Source organism: Scyliorhinus torazame, chromosome 1, assembly GCF_047496885.1.
Source record: "Scyliorhinus torazame isolate Kashiwa2021f chromosome 1, sScyTor2.1, whole genome shotgun sequence".
Taxonomy (NCBI): Eukaryota; Metazoa; Chordata; class Chondrichthyes; order Carcharhiniformes; family Scyliorhinidae; genus Scyliorhinus; species Scyliorhinus torazame.
The window spans coordinates 34,712,051-34,730,991 of record NC_092707.1 but is presented as its reverse complement, the minus strand read 5'-3'; the positions used below and the strand labels follow the sequence as shown (position 1 = coordinate 34,730,991).

Below are 18,941 nucleotides of genomic sequence, written 5' to 3'. Positions count from 1 at the left end.
ATTTGGGTGTAAATTGAGAGAGCACGCTCAGTCGCTGAAAGTAAGCGTGTGGGTACAGCAGGCAGTAAAGAAGGCAAATGGTATGTTGGCCCTCATAGAAGATTTGAGAATGGGACTAGAGATGTTTTTACTGCAGTTGTATAGGGCATTGGTAAGGCCACACCTGGAGTTTTGTGTGCAGTTTTGGTGTCCTGAGGAAGGATGTTCTTGCTATGGAAGGAGTGCAGCAAAACGTTTACCCAGGCTGATTCCTGGGATGGCAGAGCTGTCTTTTTTTTTATTCATTTATGGGACGTGTGTGTCGCAGACTGTGCCAGCCTTTATTGCCCATCCCTAATTGTCCTTGAGGGGGGCAGTTAAGAGTCAACCACATTGCTGTGGTGGTGGAGTCACATGTAGGCCAGACCAGGTAAGGACGGCAGATTTCCTTCCGTGAACCAGATGGGTTTTTACAACATTCGACAATGGTTTCATAGTCATCGTTAGACTTTAATTCAAAATTTTTCAAATGTCACCATCTGCAGTGGTGGGGATTTGAACCTGGATCCCCAGAGCATTACTCTGGGTCTCTGGTTTACTAGTCCAGCGACAATACCACTACAGCACCGCCTCCCCATGAGGAGAGACTAAGTCGGTTGGTGATTATATTTATTGGAGTTTAGAAGAGTGAGAGGGAATCTCAAAGAAACTTATAAAATTCTAACAGGATTAGACAGAGTATATTCAGAAAGAATGTTCCCGATGGTGAGGGAGTCCAGAACTAGGGGTCATTGTTTGAGTACAAGGGGTAAACCTTTTAAGACTGAGATGAGGAGAAATCTCTTCACCCAGAGAGTTGGTGAATCTGTGAAATTCACTACCACAGAAAATAGTTGAGGCCAAAATGTTGTGTAATTTCAAGAAGGAATTAGATATAGCTCTTGGGGCTAAAGGGATCGCGGTTTATGGAGGGGGAAGGCGGGATCAGGGTATTGAACTTGTTGATCAGCTATGATTATAATGACTGGCAGAGCAAGCTTGAAGGGCCGAATGGCCTTCTCCTGCTTCTATTTTCAATGTATGTTTCTAGGTAAATATGTACGTGTATGTGACTTGCCCCCTGCTCCCACCCAGGCTCACACCATGTACCAGGTGGGACTGATGGAGACTGACCAGCATATTGAATTCTTCTGGGGCAGCGTTAGAGATGTTCACTCAGGAGGGAACTCTGCAAATTCATCAAATTTGCCTGCAACCAGGAACGAATACCATTCACCTGTCCCTGCAAAGACGGAGGCCCAGATACCGCCCACGTCTCCACCATATCCTATGAAGATCGCCCCACCTGATGGAGCTGCAGGTAAACTAAGAGTTATGTATTTCCTCTTGGTAATAGCGCAGTTGCAGTCGGTTCTTCCAGCTTCATAGCAGCAGTTGAAGCTGTATTGTCATAGTGGTGAATATTTTCTCCTTTATCCCTTCTGTCCCCTGTGTCCCGCACCAGCATTGATGATAGAAATGCAGTCTCCTTTCTGATGATACCCCTGCAGGCTAGAGGCTGGTTCACTCTCCTGATTTTTATTATTTTCCATGAAAAAGCACTTGCACTCTGCAGCTCTACCTGAGGGTGTAGTTGACATTATAAAATGCAGGCTCAATTGGAGACTGGGTGCCAGTGACATTTGAAAATCAACATTTGGGAGTGGAAATGTATTCTGAAAAGAGAAATTCAGTTTCTCAGGAACAGTTTAGTGTTAAGAACAACAAAAACTACAGCACAGGAACAGGCACTTCGGCCCTCCAACCCTGTGCCGATCATGGTGGCCAAACTAAAAAACAACCTTCTGCCATTACTCTGTCCGTATCCCTCTATTTCCTCCCTATTCATGTACCTATCCAGATGCCTCTTAAATGTTGCTGATGTGCCTGCTTCCACCACATCATCTGGCAGCGTGTTCCAGACACCCACCACTCTGCGTGAAAAACTTACCCCGCACATCTCCCTTAAACATTCCCCTCACATCTCCCTTAAACATTCCCCCTCTTGCCTTGAACCTGTGCCTCCTTGTAATTGACACTTCCACCTTTTGAAAAAGCCTCTGACTATCCACCCCTGTCTATGCCTCTCATAATTTTGTAGACCTCTATCAGCTCTCCCCTCCGCCTCCATCTTCCCAGTGAAAACAATCCTAGTTCATTCAACTTCTACTCATAGCCAACACCCTCGAGACCAGGCAACATCCTGGTGAACCTTCTTTGCACCTTTCTCCAAAGCTTCCGCGTCCTTCTGATAATGTGGTGACCAGAACTGCACGAAGTGCTCAAAGTCCTGGCTGATGAAGGCAAGCATGCCATATGCCTTCTTAATCACCCTTGGCCACCTGTGTTGCCACTTTTAGGGAACTGTGGACCTGCAAACCCAGATCCCTCTGTATGTTAATGTTCCTCTGGGTTCTGCCATTTACAGTATAATTCATACCTAGATTTGATCCTCCAAAATGCATCACCTCGCATTTGTCTGGATTAAACTCCCATCTGCTATATTTGTGCCCCAAGTCTCCAATCTACCTGTATCCTGTTGTATCCTCAGACAATCCTTGATACCTCCGCCAATCTTTGTGTCATCCGCAAACTTACTAAACAGACCTCCAGATCGTTTATACATACTACAACTAACAACAGCAGGTCCCAGCACTGATCCCTGTTGAACACCACTAGCTACAGATCTCCATTCAGAAAAAACACCCTTCCACCGCTACTATCTGTCTTCTATAATCAAGCCAGTTCTGTATCCATCTAGCCAGCTGACCCCGAAGCCCATGTGATTTAATTTTTTGTACCAGTCTGCCATGTGGGACCTTGTCAAACGCCTTACTAAAGTCCATATAAAGTACAAAGGGGCAGCACGGTAGCATTGTGGATAGCACAATTGCTTCACAGCTCCAGGGTCCCAGGTTCGATTCCGGCTTGGGTCACTGTCTGTGCGGAGTCTGCACATCCTTCCCGTGTGTGCGTGGGTTTCCTCCGGGTGCTCCGGTTTCCTCCCACAGTCCAAAGATGTGCAAGGTTAGGTGGATTGCCATGATAAATTGCCCTTAGTGTCCAAAATTGCCCTTCGTGTCCAAAATTGCCCTTAGTGTTGGGTGGGGTTACTGGGTTATGGGGATAGGGTGGAAGGTGTTGACCTTGGGTAGGGTGCTCTTTCCAAGAGCCGGTGCAGACTCGATGGGCCGAATGGCCTCCTTCTGCAGTGTAAATTCGAAAAATAAAAAAAAATTCTATACATCCACAGCCCTTCCCTCATCAATTTTCTTTGTCACCTCTTCAAAAAATTCAATCAGTTTAGTGAGACATGGCCTTCCCCATGCAAAACCATGCTGCCTGTCACTAACTAGTCCATGTTCCTCCAAATGTTCATACAGGCTGTCCCTCCGTATCTTTTCCAAAAGCTTCCCCTCCACTGATGCCCAGGCTCACCGGCCTATTTTGCTAGATTGTCTCTGCATCCTTTCTTAAACCAGGGAATAACATTGGCTATTCTCCAGTCCTCTGGAACCTCACCTGTGGTCAAAAAGGATGTGAAAATATCTGTTAAGGCCCCAACTATTTCTCCCCTTGCCTCCCACAGTAACCTGGGAGAGATCCCATCCGGCCGCAGGGACTTGTCTACCTTAATGCAATTTAGGATATTCAACACTGACTCCTTTGATATATTGATGTTCTCAAGAGGGTTCACACACCTATCCCTGACTTCAACATCCATCATGTCCTTCTCCCTGGTGAATACGGATACAAAATACTCATTAAGGATTTCACCCACTTCCTGTGGTTCCACGCATAACTTCCCTTCATTGTCCTTTAGTGGGCCTACTCTTTCTCTTGCTACCCTCTTGTTCCTAATATATGCATAAAAAGCTTTGGGATTCTCCTTGACCATGTTTGCTAAAAGACATTTCATGGCCCCTTTTAGCCCTCTTAATTCCATGTTTAAGTTCCTGTTGTTTCAGCATATGTTTGGGAAAGGACAAAAATATGATATATCAAAAAGCTGGGTAGGATGTGAAAGTTGACATTTAATTTTAAATATTTTAAGCACAGTTGGGAAGAGACTATTTCAAGAACTTTTCAATGTAGTTACACATGGGCAGTAACAATTCAAAACATCAATTAACTGATCTTATCCACAAACTAGTTTGAGCTTTCGCACTGGAAATGCTGAAAAGGCACTTCCCACCCGAGAAGTAACAATTAGAATCAACTGTCCAAACAACTGGTTTCAGAGCAGTTTATTGGTTGCTGACTCGCTGCTCAGTTCCCTAACCAAAGCTGGTGTATGACACAGCGGAACTTGGATGAAAAATATTTCAAAAAGGGGCTGGGGGCTTTGAACATTCTGATGATAAGTACATTGGTCAGATGTGGAACTGAACAATATAAGCCAAGAAGGTTCAAAGTCAATTCCCAATCTCTGCTGAGTGTCTCATCACAGTAGAACTAATGCTGAAATCTGCCATGGCATCTCTCACCTGAGAGAGGGAAAGTCAGCCAGGGTTCCCAGGCCTAATTGCTACACAGTAACACCATGCAATGGATATAGAAAATGGCTAAAAACAAGTTGGGCTCGACTATGTTGCGACCAGCGGCTGAAAAGTCTATTAAATTTAGTGTCTAGAGTTGCACTCTGAACTCTGCTGTCCAAGGAGCCATACCCTAGACCGAAAGGTTCTCGGCTTCAGAATTACAGCTGTTGGCAGGCAGGAAATTACAGGGGCTCTGATCCAAAGTTTCAATTCCTCTCTGGCCACGGGGGAGGTGCCAAAGGATTGGAGAACAGCTAATGTGCTTCCACTATTTAAGAAGAGTTATGGAGGTAAGCCAGGAAACTACAGACCAGCGCGTCTCACGTCAGTGGTAGGGAAACTTGGAGAAAATTCTGACGGCGAGAATCTATCTCCACTTGGCGAGGCAAGGTTTGTACAGGGATAGTCAGCATGGCTTTGTCAGAGGGGGGAGGTCATGCCTAACAAATTTGATTGAGTTTTTTGAGAAGGTGACGGGGTGTGTATTTTTGATTTGATTTATTGCCACATGTACCGAAGTACAGTGAAAAGTATTTTCCTGCGGCCGAGAAACGTACATGGTACGTACATAGTAGACACAAGAATAATCAACAGGGAACATTGACAAATGGTACATCGACAAAACAGTGATTGGTTACAGTGTGGAACAAGGGGCCAAACAAAGCAAACACATGAGCAAGAGCAGCATAGGGCGTCGTGAATAGTGTTCTTGCAGGGAACAGATCAGTCCGAGGGGGAGTCGTTGAGGAGTCCTGTAGCTGTGGGGAAGAAGCTGTTCCTATGTCTGGAAGAGACTTCTGTATCTTCTACCTGATGGAAGGGTCTGGAAGAAGGCAATGCCTGTGTGGGAGGAGTCTCTGATAATGTTGTCTGCCTTCCTGAGGCAGCGAGAGGTGTATACAGAATGAATGTGGGGGTGGCAAATTTGTGTGATGTGTTGGGCTGAGTTCACCACAGTCTGCAGTTTCTTGCGATCTTGGACTGAGCAGTTGCCATACCAGGCTGTGATGCAGCTGGATAGGATGCTCTATCGCACACCTGTAGAAGTTTGTGAGAGTCGATGCAGACATGCCAAATTTCTTTCGCTTCCGCAGGAAGTAGAGACGTTGTTGGGCTTTCTTGACTGTTGCATCAATGTGAGTGGACCAGGACAGACTGTTGGTGATGGTGACCCCCCAGGAACTTAAAGCTGATCGACCATCTCCACTTCGGAGCCATTGATGCAGACGGGAGTGTGTGTCGTGTTGCGCTTCCTGAAGTCGATGATCAGTTCCTTGGTCTTTCCAACATTTAGAGAGAGGTTGTTTTCGGTGCACCATGCAGCCAAGTGATTTATCTCCCTCCTGTAGTCTGATTCGTAGATGAGGATAGTGCAGTTGATGTAGTTTATATGGATTTCAGCATAGTCTTTGAAAAGGTCCCACATGGGAGACTTGTAAAGAAGGCAAACATAGGGGATAATAGGGTAATTTGATACGATGGATTCATAATTGGCTTAGTTGTAGGAGACAGAGGGTGATGACAGATGGCTGCTTTAGTGACTGGCAGCCAGTGTCCAGTGGCGTACCACAGGGAACTCTGCTGGGTCCCCTATTATTCGTCATTCATATAAAGAATATAGATGACTCTGTGGGGGGTAGGATCAGTAAGTCTGCGGATGACACAAAGATTAGCCGGGTTGTTAACAGTGAGTTTTGGACTTCTGGTGGTGGCATCTAAGAGAAGGGCGCACGTAAGGTAGCTCCCGCCAGGATTCTTGTTTTTTTTTTTGGTCCTTTTTGCCCAGGCCCCGGGGGAATTTGGTGATCAAGCCTGGCCCACCTAATTGTATTAGGCATTTGTTCCAAAAAAAGTTGGTGCAAGAAGGCTGCGGGTGCAATTGTTCGACGGTAGCTTGAAAGTTCATGAGGCTCATTGGGTGGGAAGATGGCCGAGACGGCCTCAGCGCTTGAAAAGCTGTTCAAGAAACATTATGATAAGCAAGGAAAGATGGATGGCAGCTCTCAAAATGTTATTCAATGGGGCACGTGGCCCTATTTGGGAGAAGCTGGGCAAAACCTCGGAGGCTGTGAAGGAACATGGAGAGATGTTAAAGGGTGTAGAGGCAGCCTTGTCAGCGAGTAAATCGCCTTGTTGGAGGCTGAGATACTGCTATTGGAGTAGAGGAACAAGAACCTGAGGGCAAAGGTGGATGACCTGGAGAACAGGCCGAGGAGACAGAAACTTTGTATGTGTTGTATCGTGGGAGATGAGGAGGTCTATGTTGTTGGAATTACTTGTTAAGGTAACAGTATGGAGAATACATGGCCCTCAGTGGGAAGCTAAGCATTGCAAGAGTGTTGGATTTTATTATCCCTTTGCAGTGGGGGCATGTGAGGGAGCTTCTTTGTTCTTTGAGCATATACCCTGGGTGGGGTTACCTCACTAGCAGCAAGGTTTTAGCTAGTGAACGGGAGTGATGGGCAGCACGGTAGCATAGTGGTTAGCACAATTGCTTCACAGCTCCAGGGTCCCAGGTTCGATTCCCGGCTTGGGTCACTGTCTGTGTGGATTCTGCACGTTCTCCCCGTGTGTGCGTGGGCTTCCGCCCACAGTCCAAAGATGTGCAGGTTAGGTGAATTGGCCATGCTAAATTGCCCTTAGTGTCCAAAATTGCCCTTCGAGTTGGGTGGGGTTACTGGGTTATGGGGATAGGGTGGAGGTGTGGGATTGGGTAGGGTGCTCTTTCAAAGAGCTGGTGCAGACTCGATGGGCCGAATGGCCTCCTCCTACACTGTAAATTCTGTGAAGTGGGGAGAGAGGCGTCGGCCTCCTGTTGGACCTGTTTGAACAGTGTTCAATGAGCCTAGCTTTGTTTGGTGGGGCGGGGGGAGAGGTTTGACGAGGAGGGAGTATTGTTCTCTGGTAGGCAATTTGCAGGTTTATGGAGGGGGAGAGGTCTGGGGAGGAGGGAGTGTTCTATGGTAGGCAATTTGCAGGTAATATCAATCATAGAATTTACAGTGCAGAAGGAGGCCACACGGCCCATCGAGTCTGCAACGGCTCCTGGAAAGAGCACCCTACCCAAGGTCAACACCTCCACCCTATCCCCACAACCCAGCAACCCCACCCAACACTAAGGGTAATTTTGGACACCAAGGGCAATTTATCATGGTCAATCCACTTAACCTGCACACCTTTGGACTGTGGGAGGAAACCGGAGCACCCGGAGGAAACCCACGCACACACTGGGAGGACGTGCAGACTCCGCACAGACAGTGACCCAAGCCGGAATCGAACCTGGGACCCTGGAGCTGTGAAGCAATTGTGTTATCCACAATGCTACCGTGCTGCCCCAGGGGAGGGGGAGGGGTCTGGGAAGGAGGGTGTATTGTTCTCTGGGAGGCAATTTGCAGGTTAATGGAGGGGGAGGGGAGGTGGGAGTATTGTTCTATGGAGGCAATTTGCAGGTTTATGGAGGGGGAGGGGTCTGGGGAGGAGGGAGTATTGTTCTACGGAGGCAATTTGCAGGTTTATGAGGGATAAAAATCTGACGGTGGCCAGGGGTTTTTCTTTGTCTCGCCTTGGGTGGGGTTGGTGGGCCTTGGGCCTAGATATTTGACGCAAGAGCTGGATATTCCTTCACAGTGGAAATGGCTGACTCGGATTGGGGAGGTGAGACTTGTCACTTGGAACGCAGGGGGTTTGGGGGTCTGGTGAAAAGGTCGATAGCTTTCTCTCACTTGAATTATTTAAAGCTGATGTGGTGCTTTTGCAGGAGACTCACTTGTGGGTGAGGGACCAGACCAGCCCCGGAGGGGGTGGATGAGCCAAGTGTTTCATTGGGCGGAGGGGGATTTTAAATTCATAAAATGGTCTGTTTTCTGGCAGAAAAGATGGTGGCGGATCAGGGTGGTAGTAGGTATGTGATAGTCACTGGGTCACTGGCAGATAAGCAATGATACTGGTAAATGTATATATCCTGAATTGGGTTGATGTAGCATTTAGAATGAAGCTGTTGGCTTCAATACTGGACTTTGACACGCACCTGATGATTTTGGAGCAAGATTTAAATTGTGTGTTAGACCCAATACTTAGAACAATACCCAAGTATTGTTCTAAGCCAAAGTCGTTGGCTCCTTCGGGGATGGCAAAGGTGCGGTTGGCAGTTATGGAGGATACAGGGCGGCAGATATGTGTCGGTTCATGTGCCCTGGGAGGAAGGAATTCTCGTTCTTTTCCCCAGTGTATAAGGTATTCTAGGATCAACGTGGTGGGAAGGTCCCTTCTCACTGGGGTGAGGAAAGCAGAGGACTCGGCCATAGTCATTTCAGACCATGTTCCACATTTGGTGAACTTGGTATTTGAGGTAGGCCCAGTTATGTGCCCGGCATGGAGGCTGGATGTGGGGTTATGGCATAGTTCTCTGTGGTGGGGGAGAAAAGGCGCAAAGAGTTGGAGGCGCTATTGGTTCCGGAGGACATCCTGGTAGCGATAGGGCGGATGCAAACCGGTAAGGTCCCTGGGCCGGATGGGTTCCTGGTAAAGTTTTATAAGAAGTTTGTTGGGCATTTAGTTCCATTACTAGTAGAGATGTTTAAGGCCCAGGGCTTCCTTCTTGTGACGCTTAGGTAGGCATCGACTTTCCTTCGACTGAAAAAGGATAAGGATCCTGTGGAGTGTGGGTCATACCATCCTACCTCTTTGCTTAATGTGGACACTCAAGTGTTGGCGCTGATGTTGAAATCCTGTCTTCCTGAGATAATAGGCAAAGATTTCTATAAGGGTCAGCAACTGTCCTCTAATGTGTGGCGTTTGTTAAATGTAGTTCTTATCCCCCCTGCTGGACCCGATCCAGAGGTGATTGTCTCCTGAGATGCCAAAAAGGCATTTGACAGCGTAGAACGGAGGTACCGCTTTACGGTTTTGCCACTGTTCGGGTTACATAGATACATAGAAGATAGGAGCAGGACGAGGCCTTTTGGCCCTTCGAGCCTGCTCCGCCATTCATCACGATCATGGCTGATCATCCAACTCAATAGCCTAATCCTGCTTTCTCCCCACAGCCTTTGATCCCATTCTCCCCAAGTGCTATATCCAGCCGCCTCTTGAATATATTCAAACTTTTAGCATCAACTACTTCCTGGGGTAATGAATTCTACAGGCTCACCATTCTTTGTGTGACGAAATGTCTCCTTATATCAGTCCAAAATGGTTTACCCTGAATCCTCAGACTGTGACCCCTGGTTCTGGACACACCTATAATTGGTTACATCTTCCCTGCCTAGTCCCGTTAAAATTTTATAAGTCTCTATGAGATCCCCTCTCATTCTTCTGAACTCCAGCGAGAACAATCCCAACCTAGTCAATCTCTCCTCGTATGGCAGTCCCGCCATCCCTGGAATCGGTCTGGTAAACCTTCGCTGCACTCCCTCGAGAGCAAGAACATCCTTCCTCAGAGAAGGAGATCAAGTTGGGGCCAAGGTTCGTGTCGTGGTACGTTTGTTATATAAGGCTCCCTGAGCTAGTGTTCGCACCAACGCCATGCGCTCAAGATACTTTCATTTAAACAGGGGAACAAGACGAGGTTTCCAATGACCCCCCTCTTACTCACATTGTAAATTGAGCCTTTGGCTATCGCTTTGTGTGTGGGGGGTGGCAATGGGGTGGAGGAGCATAGGGTCCCTGTATCCTGATGACCTTTGCTTTAAGTGACGGACATGGTCCCCATTATGGGTGATATAACGGAGCTACTGATTCGGATATATATTAAATCTGGGAAAGAATGAGTATTTTCCAGTAAATGTCCTGGGGAGGGGAGCCAATCTGGGGGTGCTTCCTTTTCACCAAGCCAGATCTAGCTGCAGGTATTTGGGGGTCCAGTTGGCTCAGGATTAAGCACTGCTCCATAAACTGAATTATACTAGTCTGGTGAGTAAGGTCAAAACCCACCTGCAAAGGTGGAATAACCTTCCCCTGTCCTTGGCAGACAGGGTTCATTTGATTCAGATGAACACTTTTTATGGTTTTTGTTCCTTTTCCAGTGGCTCGCTGTTTTCCATTCTAAGTCCTTCTCTGGGAAGGTCGATAAGATGATATCATTTGGGTGGCACGGTAGCACAGTGGTTAGCACTGTTTATTCACAGCGCCAGGTCAATTCCCAGCTTGGGTCACTGTCTGTGCAGAGTCTGCACACTCCCCCAGTATCTGCGTGGATTTCCTCCGGGTGCTCCAGTTTCCTCCCACAAGTCCCGAAAGGTTAGGTAGTTTGGACATGCTAAATTGCCCCTTAGAGTCCTGAAAGGTTAGGTGGGGTTACTGGGTTATGGGGATAGGGTGGAGGTGTGGGATTAAGTTGGGTGCTGTTTCCAAGGGCCGGTGCAGACTTGATGGGCCATATGGCCTCCTTCTGTACTGTAAATTATATCTATCGCTATCTCTTCTATGGGCCAGCAAGAATCTGAGGATTCATAGGGTAGTCCTTCAAAGAGACAGACAGTCAGGGGGCTGCCATTGCCTAACTTGCTGTTTTACTATTGGGCAGCTAATGCGGAGAAGATACAAGGTTGGTGTAATGACTCAGGGTCCACTTGGGTGCAGATAGAGGCAAGGCCGTGTAGGGGATCTGGTTTGCGGGCGGTGATAGCTTCGCTCCTGTTCTCGCCAGGAAAGTCCAGTGGTTGTTTCCACTCTAAAAATATGGAGACTATTTAAACAGCATTTTAAACTTGGCTTAGTGTCGAAGTTGACCCCAGTCTGTACTAAACATCTATTCAAGCCAGCAAGATTGGGCACCACATTTGGGGTGTTGGGAGGGAGGGGGCTGGAGAGATTGGGTGACCTGTTTCTGGAGGCGCGGTTTGCCAGTATTGTGGAATTGATGGTGAAGATTGGGCTCTCGGGCTCAGACTTGTTCAGATATCTCCAGGTTCGGAATTTTTTACGACGGATCTTCTCAACATTCCCTGTGGCACCACCAGTATGGAGAGGGTCCTTTCGTTCGTGGGGTCGAAGGAGGGTAGCACATCCGGCATTTATGGCTGGATTTTGGCAGAAGATTTGATTTCAGTGGAAGGTGTAACAGCTAGGTGGGAGGAGCTGGGGATGAGGTGTGGTGTGAGGCCCTTTGCAGGGTGAACTCCACGTCTTCAAGTGCAAGGCTGGGTTTGGTCCAGCTTAAAGTGGTGTTTAGGGTGCACCTGACGAAATCCAGTGTGAGTTGTTTCTACTCGGGGGGGGGGGGGGGGGGGGGTGGAGGACAGGTATGAGCGCTGTTCCAGGGTCCGGCCAACCATGTGCACCTCAATCAGGTCACCAAGCTTGTCGCCGATTTGGAATATTGAACAGGACTCCTGTCTATTAGTTGCCATATTTGGGGTGTCGGACTCGTCGGGGGGTGCAGGAGTGGCTATTGTTAGACGTTTTAGTTGCTGTGATATGAAGTCTAAAGTTCTGTTCCTTTTTCGCAAACACCCATTTATTTCATTCCAACAGCTTTGCACAAAACTCTCACTATACATCACCTGCCAGAGGCCACCTGAAGCCCCTTTACATATCAGTGTCAATTAATGGATACTTAACATAAATGAGACAACTAATTGCAATGTCTCTTAACCCATTACTTAACAGCTGTTCTTGCCTTCACCCCGTTGATTGCCCGGAGGCGGGTTCTGCTGAGCTGGAGATCTTATCTCCACCCAGTATGGTTTGGAGACTTGATGAAGTTTTTGTACTTGGAGAAGGTCAAGTACACCGTGAGGGATTTGACCAAGCGATGCTACTGGAGCTGGCAACCTTTCATAGTTCATTATAAGGAATTGATCACCATCATTGTTACTGGGTGAAGGGTTGTGTTAATATTGCTTTTAATGTATTTTTTCTGTAAATTGTATTTGGTTTGTATAGATTTGTTTGTTTTGTAATTTAGAAAATGAAAAACTCTTAATAACTTTTTTGAAAAAAAAACAATGAGGTTCAGTGTCTTAGGTTAGAGGATGTATAGACGGGATGGACAAATGGGCAGAAAAGTAGCAGGTGAGGTGATACACTTTGGAAGGAGGAATTTGACAAGGAAGTATTCAATGAATGACCTGGCACTGGGAAGTTCCGAGGAACAAAGAGACCTTGGCGTGTTTGTCCATAGATCTCTGAAGGCATAAGGGCAGGTTAATAGGGTGGTCAAAAAGGCATATAGGGCACTTGCCTTTATCAATCAAGGCATAGATTACAAAAGCAGGGAGGTCATGATGAAGCTGTATAGAACTTTGGTGAGGCCACAGCTGGAGTACTGTGTGTAATTCTGGTCACAACATTATATGAAAGATATAATTGCATTGGAGGGGGTGCAGAAGCCTGGGTGGAACATTTAAGTTATGAAGAAAGGTTGGATCGGCTTGGGTTGTTTTCTCTGGAGCAGAGATGACTGAGGGGTGACCTGATTGAGGTGTACAAGATTGAGGAGCATGGACAGGATGAATAGGGAGCAGATGTTCCCCTTAGTTGAAGAGTCAGTCACAAGCCTCCCCGAACAGGCGCTGGAATGTGGCGACTAGGGGCTTTTCACAGTAACTTCATTTGAAGCCTACTTGTGACAATAAGCGATTTTCATTTCATTTCATTTTCAAGTGACCCAAGGTGAGGGGTGGGAGGTTTAGGAATGATTTGAGGAAAAACTCTTTTACCCAGAAAGTGATGGTCTGGAATGCACTGCCTGGGAGGGTGGGAGAGGCGGATTGCCTCACATCCTTTAAAAGTATCTAGATGAGCACTTGGCATGTCATAACGTTCAAGTCTATGGGTCAAGTGCTAGCATATTTGGGATTAGGTCGGCAGGTCAGTTGCTTTTCATGTGTAGGTGCAGATACGATGGGCCAAAGGGCATCTTCTGCATTGTATTTTCTTGTGATTCTGAATACAAATGGTTCCAAAGAATGAATAGTTTATAAAAATAGTAAATGCGGAAATTTGTATAAATGCAAATTGATAGTGATGAGGACTGTCCGAGATTACAGCAGGATTTGGATCGTTTGGAGACTTGGGCGGAGATGGCAGATGGAGTTTAATCCGGACAAAAGTGAGATAATGCATTTTAGAAGGTCTAATACAGGTAGGGAATATACAGTGAATGGGAGAACCCTCAAGGGTATTGACTGTCAGAGAGATCTAGGTGTACAGGTCCACAGGTCACTGAAAGGGGCAACACGGGTGGAGAAGGTAGTCAAGAAGGCATACGGCATGCTTGCCTTCATTGGTCGGGGCATTGAGTATAAGAATTGGCAAGTCATGTTGCAGCTGTATAGAACCTTAGTTAGGCCACACTTGGAGTATAGTGTTCAATTCTGGTCGCCACACTACCAGAAGGCTTTAGCGAGTGTGCAGAAGAGATTTACCAGAATGTTGCCTGGTATGGAGGGCATTAGCTATGAGGAGAGGTTGAATAAACTCGGTTTGTTCTCACTGGAACAACGGAGGTTGATGGGCGACCCGATAAGAGGTCTACAAAATTATGAGGGGCATAGACAGAGTGGATAGTCAGAGGCTTTTCCCCAGGGTAGAGGGGTCAATTACTAGGGGGTAATTTTAGGGGCGTAGGTTTAAGATGCGAGGGGCAAGGTTTAAAGATGTACGAGGCAAGTTTTTTTACACAGGGTAGTGGGTGCCTGGAACTCGCTGCTGGAGGTGGTGGAAACAGGGACGATAGTGACGTTTAAGGGGCATCTTGACAAATACATGAATAGGATGGAAATTGAGGGATACGGACCCCGGAAGTGTAGAAGATTTTAGTTTAGACGGGCAGCATGGTCCTCGCAGGCTCGGAGGGCCGAAGCGTTCCTGTGCTGTACTTTTCTTTGTTCTTTGCATTTTATCTACAGATGTAAATATGTTGGGACTGCTGAGAATTGTTCACCTTTTGTAACTTGTCTGTTCTTGTTTCTCCTGGCCAGGTTCACCAGATTCCCGATACATCAGGGTGGAAACCTGTATGTTTATGATTAAACTTCCTCAGTATTCCTCACTCGACATCATGCTGGAAAAGCTCCGCTATGCCATCCACTACCGTGAAGACCCTCTCAGCGGCTGAGCAGGATACACCTGGATTTCCCAGATCCTTTTGCAACAAATGGCATTGCAAGGACTTCCTTCACCCTACTTTTAAGAAAAGGAATTGAGGTGGAAGTGCAGGTGGAATCTGTGCCGCAGTGCGGAGCTGTTTGTCTTGAACCCGTCACAAGCAAAATGCTTCCATGCTGGTGCAAACGTTCTTTTTGTAAATTTCCATTTCTATTTACGGACTGAGAATGGTGTGTTGCTGTCTTGTCAAGCAGCTATTCCAAGAGCGTACGGTGCTTTTACCACTACAGCAGTGTATGTTACTGTACCTTTAAAACACAAATACTTGTGGTCAAACAGGATAATAGTTCATTGTAGGATATAACTGTTTTTATACTCTTGTGATCTTAACTTTGGAGCAGCATTTTATCCTTCAAATTCTGACTGGAGGAAAAATCATTTTACTTTTCCTTGTGCACAACCGCACACATGGGGGCACTGTCCAAAATTAGATACATTTTCTCTCCCACATCAGCTTTGGTTTCTAAATGTTAAGTAACCACTTGTGTGCACACGTGTTCTACAGAATTGAAATGCTCCAAAGTTAACATGTTGTGATCATCAGTGTACGAAAGGCGTACGTCCACCTACTGGCGATGAACCTTCTAGTTATAGGTGGATTTATATGAATCATGTGACCCAACCCCTCTTCTCTCCACCCAAAAAATATACAGTTGTGAGTACTTCTGGTATATTGATTGGATCAGCATGTTAACAGATGCCTTCTTTGCCATCGAGAGTCTCTCAGCTGTGTCCTTAATTCATTTTGTAGGATTTTGTCACACTGATTGGAAACTCTTGTCCTCCGATATTTTCTTGTGAAGTTCCCTGCTGATTGTCAGTGGTATTGAGGTAGACAGTAACCAAGAGCCGTGATTTGGAGCTGGGGGTAGATGCATTTATTGGATATCTCGCTTTCTGCTGACAAACGATGCTTACTATAGTCCATAATTCAACAGAGCTTGGTAATAAGATTGGGAATGGGTAATATTGAGACACAGTTATCCGGAAAGTTATTTTTTGCCCGAAGTCAGTTTCTGATAATCTGTGCAGATTTAGTTCACCCTCTTCATTTTCCCCTCGGGTCCTCAAATTACACTCTGTTCCCATCCGAATGGGTGGACAGGAGGCTATGAGTGAGTGTGGCCTCCGATTACTTCCACACCCCAATTTATTTATCTCTCTCCCCAAAGTGAAGTGTGTGGTCTCTGGCTGAGACTCTGTTACATCACAAAACTAATCCTAAATCCTGTCCCCTTGACTCATTTTGATTTTTTTTAATATTGAAGTTGAAAAGCAAGCAGTAGCAATGAACCTTAATTAAATAAAACTGTCTTACCGTAGATTTGATATGAAAATAGCCTGAGTTATGTAGAAAGATCCTGCACAGCCCAATGCACAAATTTCCATCTTTTCATTTTTAAACTCCAGTAATGAGATTCAATAAGTTTAAATTTTACTTTACAGCCATTTTGAAATGTCTCTCACTGTTTGACATGAAAGCTATAAAACACGTTCAGCACTAAATTGGTTAACTTCATTCTAAAATGCTACTCTTTCCAAATGTTGCAGAATATCTTGGCGAAGTATACTGCTCGCACCTAAAAGGCATTATGACTTGGTGACTTAATCCAAGCCATTTGAAGTTTAGTTGTGTGCATGGGCAAAAAAGCATTATCAGCATACAGGAGCAAGTAAGCTGCAAGGTGTAAAAGTATGTAAATAGTGCACAATACAAGTGATGTAATGAGGCTCAACTCAGGCTCTGGATGGCAGCATCACTGCTATCTAACTGAAATGAGGGAAAGATCTCTGTTGAAGATACAGCCATAGAGATTACATGATGTGGTTCCAGATTAGAGGATTGCCATTGCCTTTGAATATCTGAACATTCTCATATTTGAGATGAGCACATCAGTGAATGCACAGAACAGTTTGGAGGCACGTCAAGGGCAAAGCTGTTGTGTTTAACGTTTCTGACCATATTGAAGTTCCTAACCTTGACATAGTATAATGAATATAGCACATGTACATATGCATGCATTTGCTAATGGTGCATATTTTCCAGAAAGAACAAAGATTTGTGCAAATTCTTTCTCCCTGCCCCCCCCCCCCCCCCCCCAGCACCTGAAGGTCACAGGTATAAATCCACAACTTGGAGTTGTTGTTTTTTTGCATTATTATAGTCCATAGCAGATCACTGAGCTTGTAAAAATGAGCAGCTGTCATGAAGAGTTATACCTTAACATAAATTTGAAAATAAGAGCTGGAAGACAGCAGAACCTTGACCTTCCTACAGCCTCCTGTGAGAATGTGTCCCTGGCATTGTTTGATTTTCTGAGTGGGAGTTATTTGTGTAATAGGGCTGGTAAAGTTCATGTGTACCTCAAGTACATTTGGATAAATCCAGATTGATACTTTACGTAATAATCTCTGGCACCCCTTTTGTTTTAAGTAGCCAGTTCGTCAGGTTTTATGACTCGTTTTTGCAGCTTATTTTCTTTGTATTAGCTTTACAAAGAAGAATCTGGGAGATGTTATGTTTCAGTACCCTCAATATCCATTAACTTATTTATCAAGGTAGCCCATATCTAACATTAGCTTTTTTAAAAGTCTGGGATTAATCAGGAGCAATTTTATTGAATTGAAGAGCTGAGGTCATCACAACAATTTGGGCACATGATTCTACCATTTTTCTAGAATGATGTTAGTCTTGGGCGTCAAAAAAACAAGGCAGGAGAGGCAAAGCAAGGGCATGTATCTGGTCGTGTTGCTGGATTTATCCCGACCCTTGCAATGCAGGAGATTTGACAGGTTTTACAACTTGCAGTACGAGGCTCAAGGTACACAGAACCTCTAGATACATAATGTGTAATATAAACTATCATAGGGTGTAGAGTGTATATTTTTTCTTTTGCTGTGAAATAGCCAGATAGCCTGGAAGTACGCAAGTGAAGGCCCTGCTTAATAACTGAGTGAATGAAGGTTTTGTGTAATTAGAGTTGTTATTTGGCAGACAAAGAGCGCATTGACCCACAGCCAGTGTTTGTGACGGGAGTTTATTTTTGTTGGGTGCTTGCACATTTTATAATCAAATCATACAACCACAGGGTGATCCTTGATCTGCTTTCCCGATACAGACTTAAGTTATGTTAATTAGATTGTGCTATGAAATGATCTATTTTATACACTCTGGTTTATTGAATGCAGTGAAGGGGGGGGGGGGGGAGAGAGAGATGGGTGGAGTGTTTCAGACCGAGATTCAGCTGACTGAAAATACCCAAAACCCTTGTAGACAGCACTGTGCAGGAACAAGGCTTTTTTAAGCTCATTTAATTTCAACAGTACTGTTGGTTTTGCCCCCATAATATGACAAACAAGTCTAACTTCAGTTAGCATTTTATGATCAAAAGCATAAAGGGTGTTGAACATGTGTGACATTGGTTTAAGTGTCAGGCTAGAGTAAAATGGAGCTTTTCTGTCATGTGAACACTCAATTGCAATGGTTCATTTCATGGAGAGTAAAGAAGAGCACATCCAGGTACTTTTAAACAACTGTATCATTGTTGCTTAAATCATTTCTTCCCCCTCTTCCTCCCCACCACCCCCCCAAAAAAAAAGGCTGATACCAGTGTGGATCTGGCTCTTTGTCCCTGCCTTGTTAGAGTGATGTGGTGCTGGCTGTGGTAATGTTAATCTGCTGCTACAACTGCTCCATTTTACTGAGAGCAACAAGATAAACTTTAAAATAAAAGGACATATCAACATACAGGTGTTAATGTGCTCTGTACAGTCATTGATGTATATTTATTGCAATTATTTATGAATGCATCTAAAAATCATCTGTATTGTTGATTTAGTCTGCATTGGTACCTAAAGCAGTGTGATGTATGAATGGGAATTACATTCATATTAAAAAGAGTTGAAACAGATTTTAAAGTAGTATTTGTTTTTAATGGAAAATCTCCATAGAGACCCAAGATTCAGCTAGTAACTGGAGGTTCAAAAGAACGACAAAAAAGGTTTTACAGTATATAACTAAACACTTAGAATGAAACTTAAATTGCAGAAAAGAAAGCTCCTCTTTTACACTTATCACATGGTATTCTCCACAGAACTCCAGTTTGTATACCACACAAAACTTATTTTTTAAAAAAGTAATTACGGGATGTGGGTGTCGTTGGCCAGGCCAGCATTTATTGTCCATCCAGTTTCCCTTCAGAAGGTGGTGGTGAGTTGCCTTCTTGAACTGCTCTGTTCCATGTGGTGGAGGTACACCCACTGTGCTGTTAG

The 18,941-nt window shown here is 45.3% G+C and overlaps 1 protein-coding gene across 1 annotated transcript in view; it reads left to right on the top strand.

Moving 5' to 3' along the window:
• The window catches only part of LOC140397295 (probable E3 ubiquitin-protein ligase HECTD4), a 561,188-nt gene extending 542,608 nt beyond the window's left edge, over window positions 1-18,580 (top strand). Inside the window, 5 exon segments of the mRNA XM_072486148.1 lie at window positions 1,114-1,176; window positions 1,178-1,201; window positions 1,203-1,295; window positions 1,297-1,339; window positions 14,483-18,580. Coding sequence (XP_072342249.1) covers window positions 1,114-1,176; window positions 1,178-1,201; window positions 1,203-1,295; window positions 1,297-1,339; window positions 14,483-14,619 — 360 coding nt within the window. The 3' untranslated portion in view covers window positions 14,620-18,580.
• The last annotated feature ends 361 nt before the right edge of the window (window positions 18,581-18,941 follow it).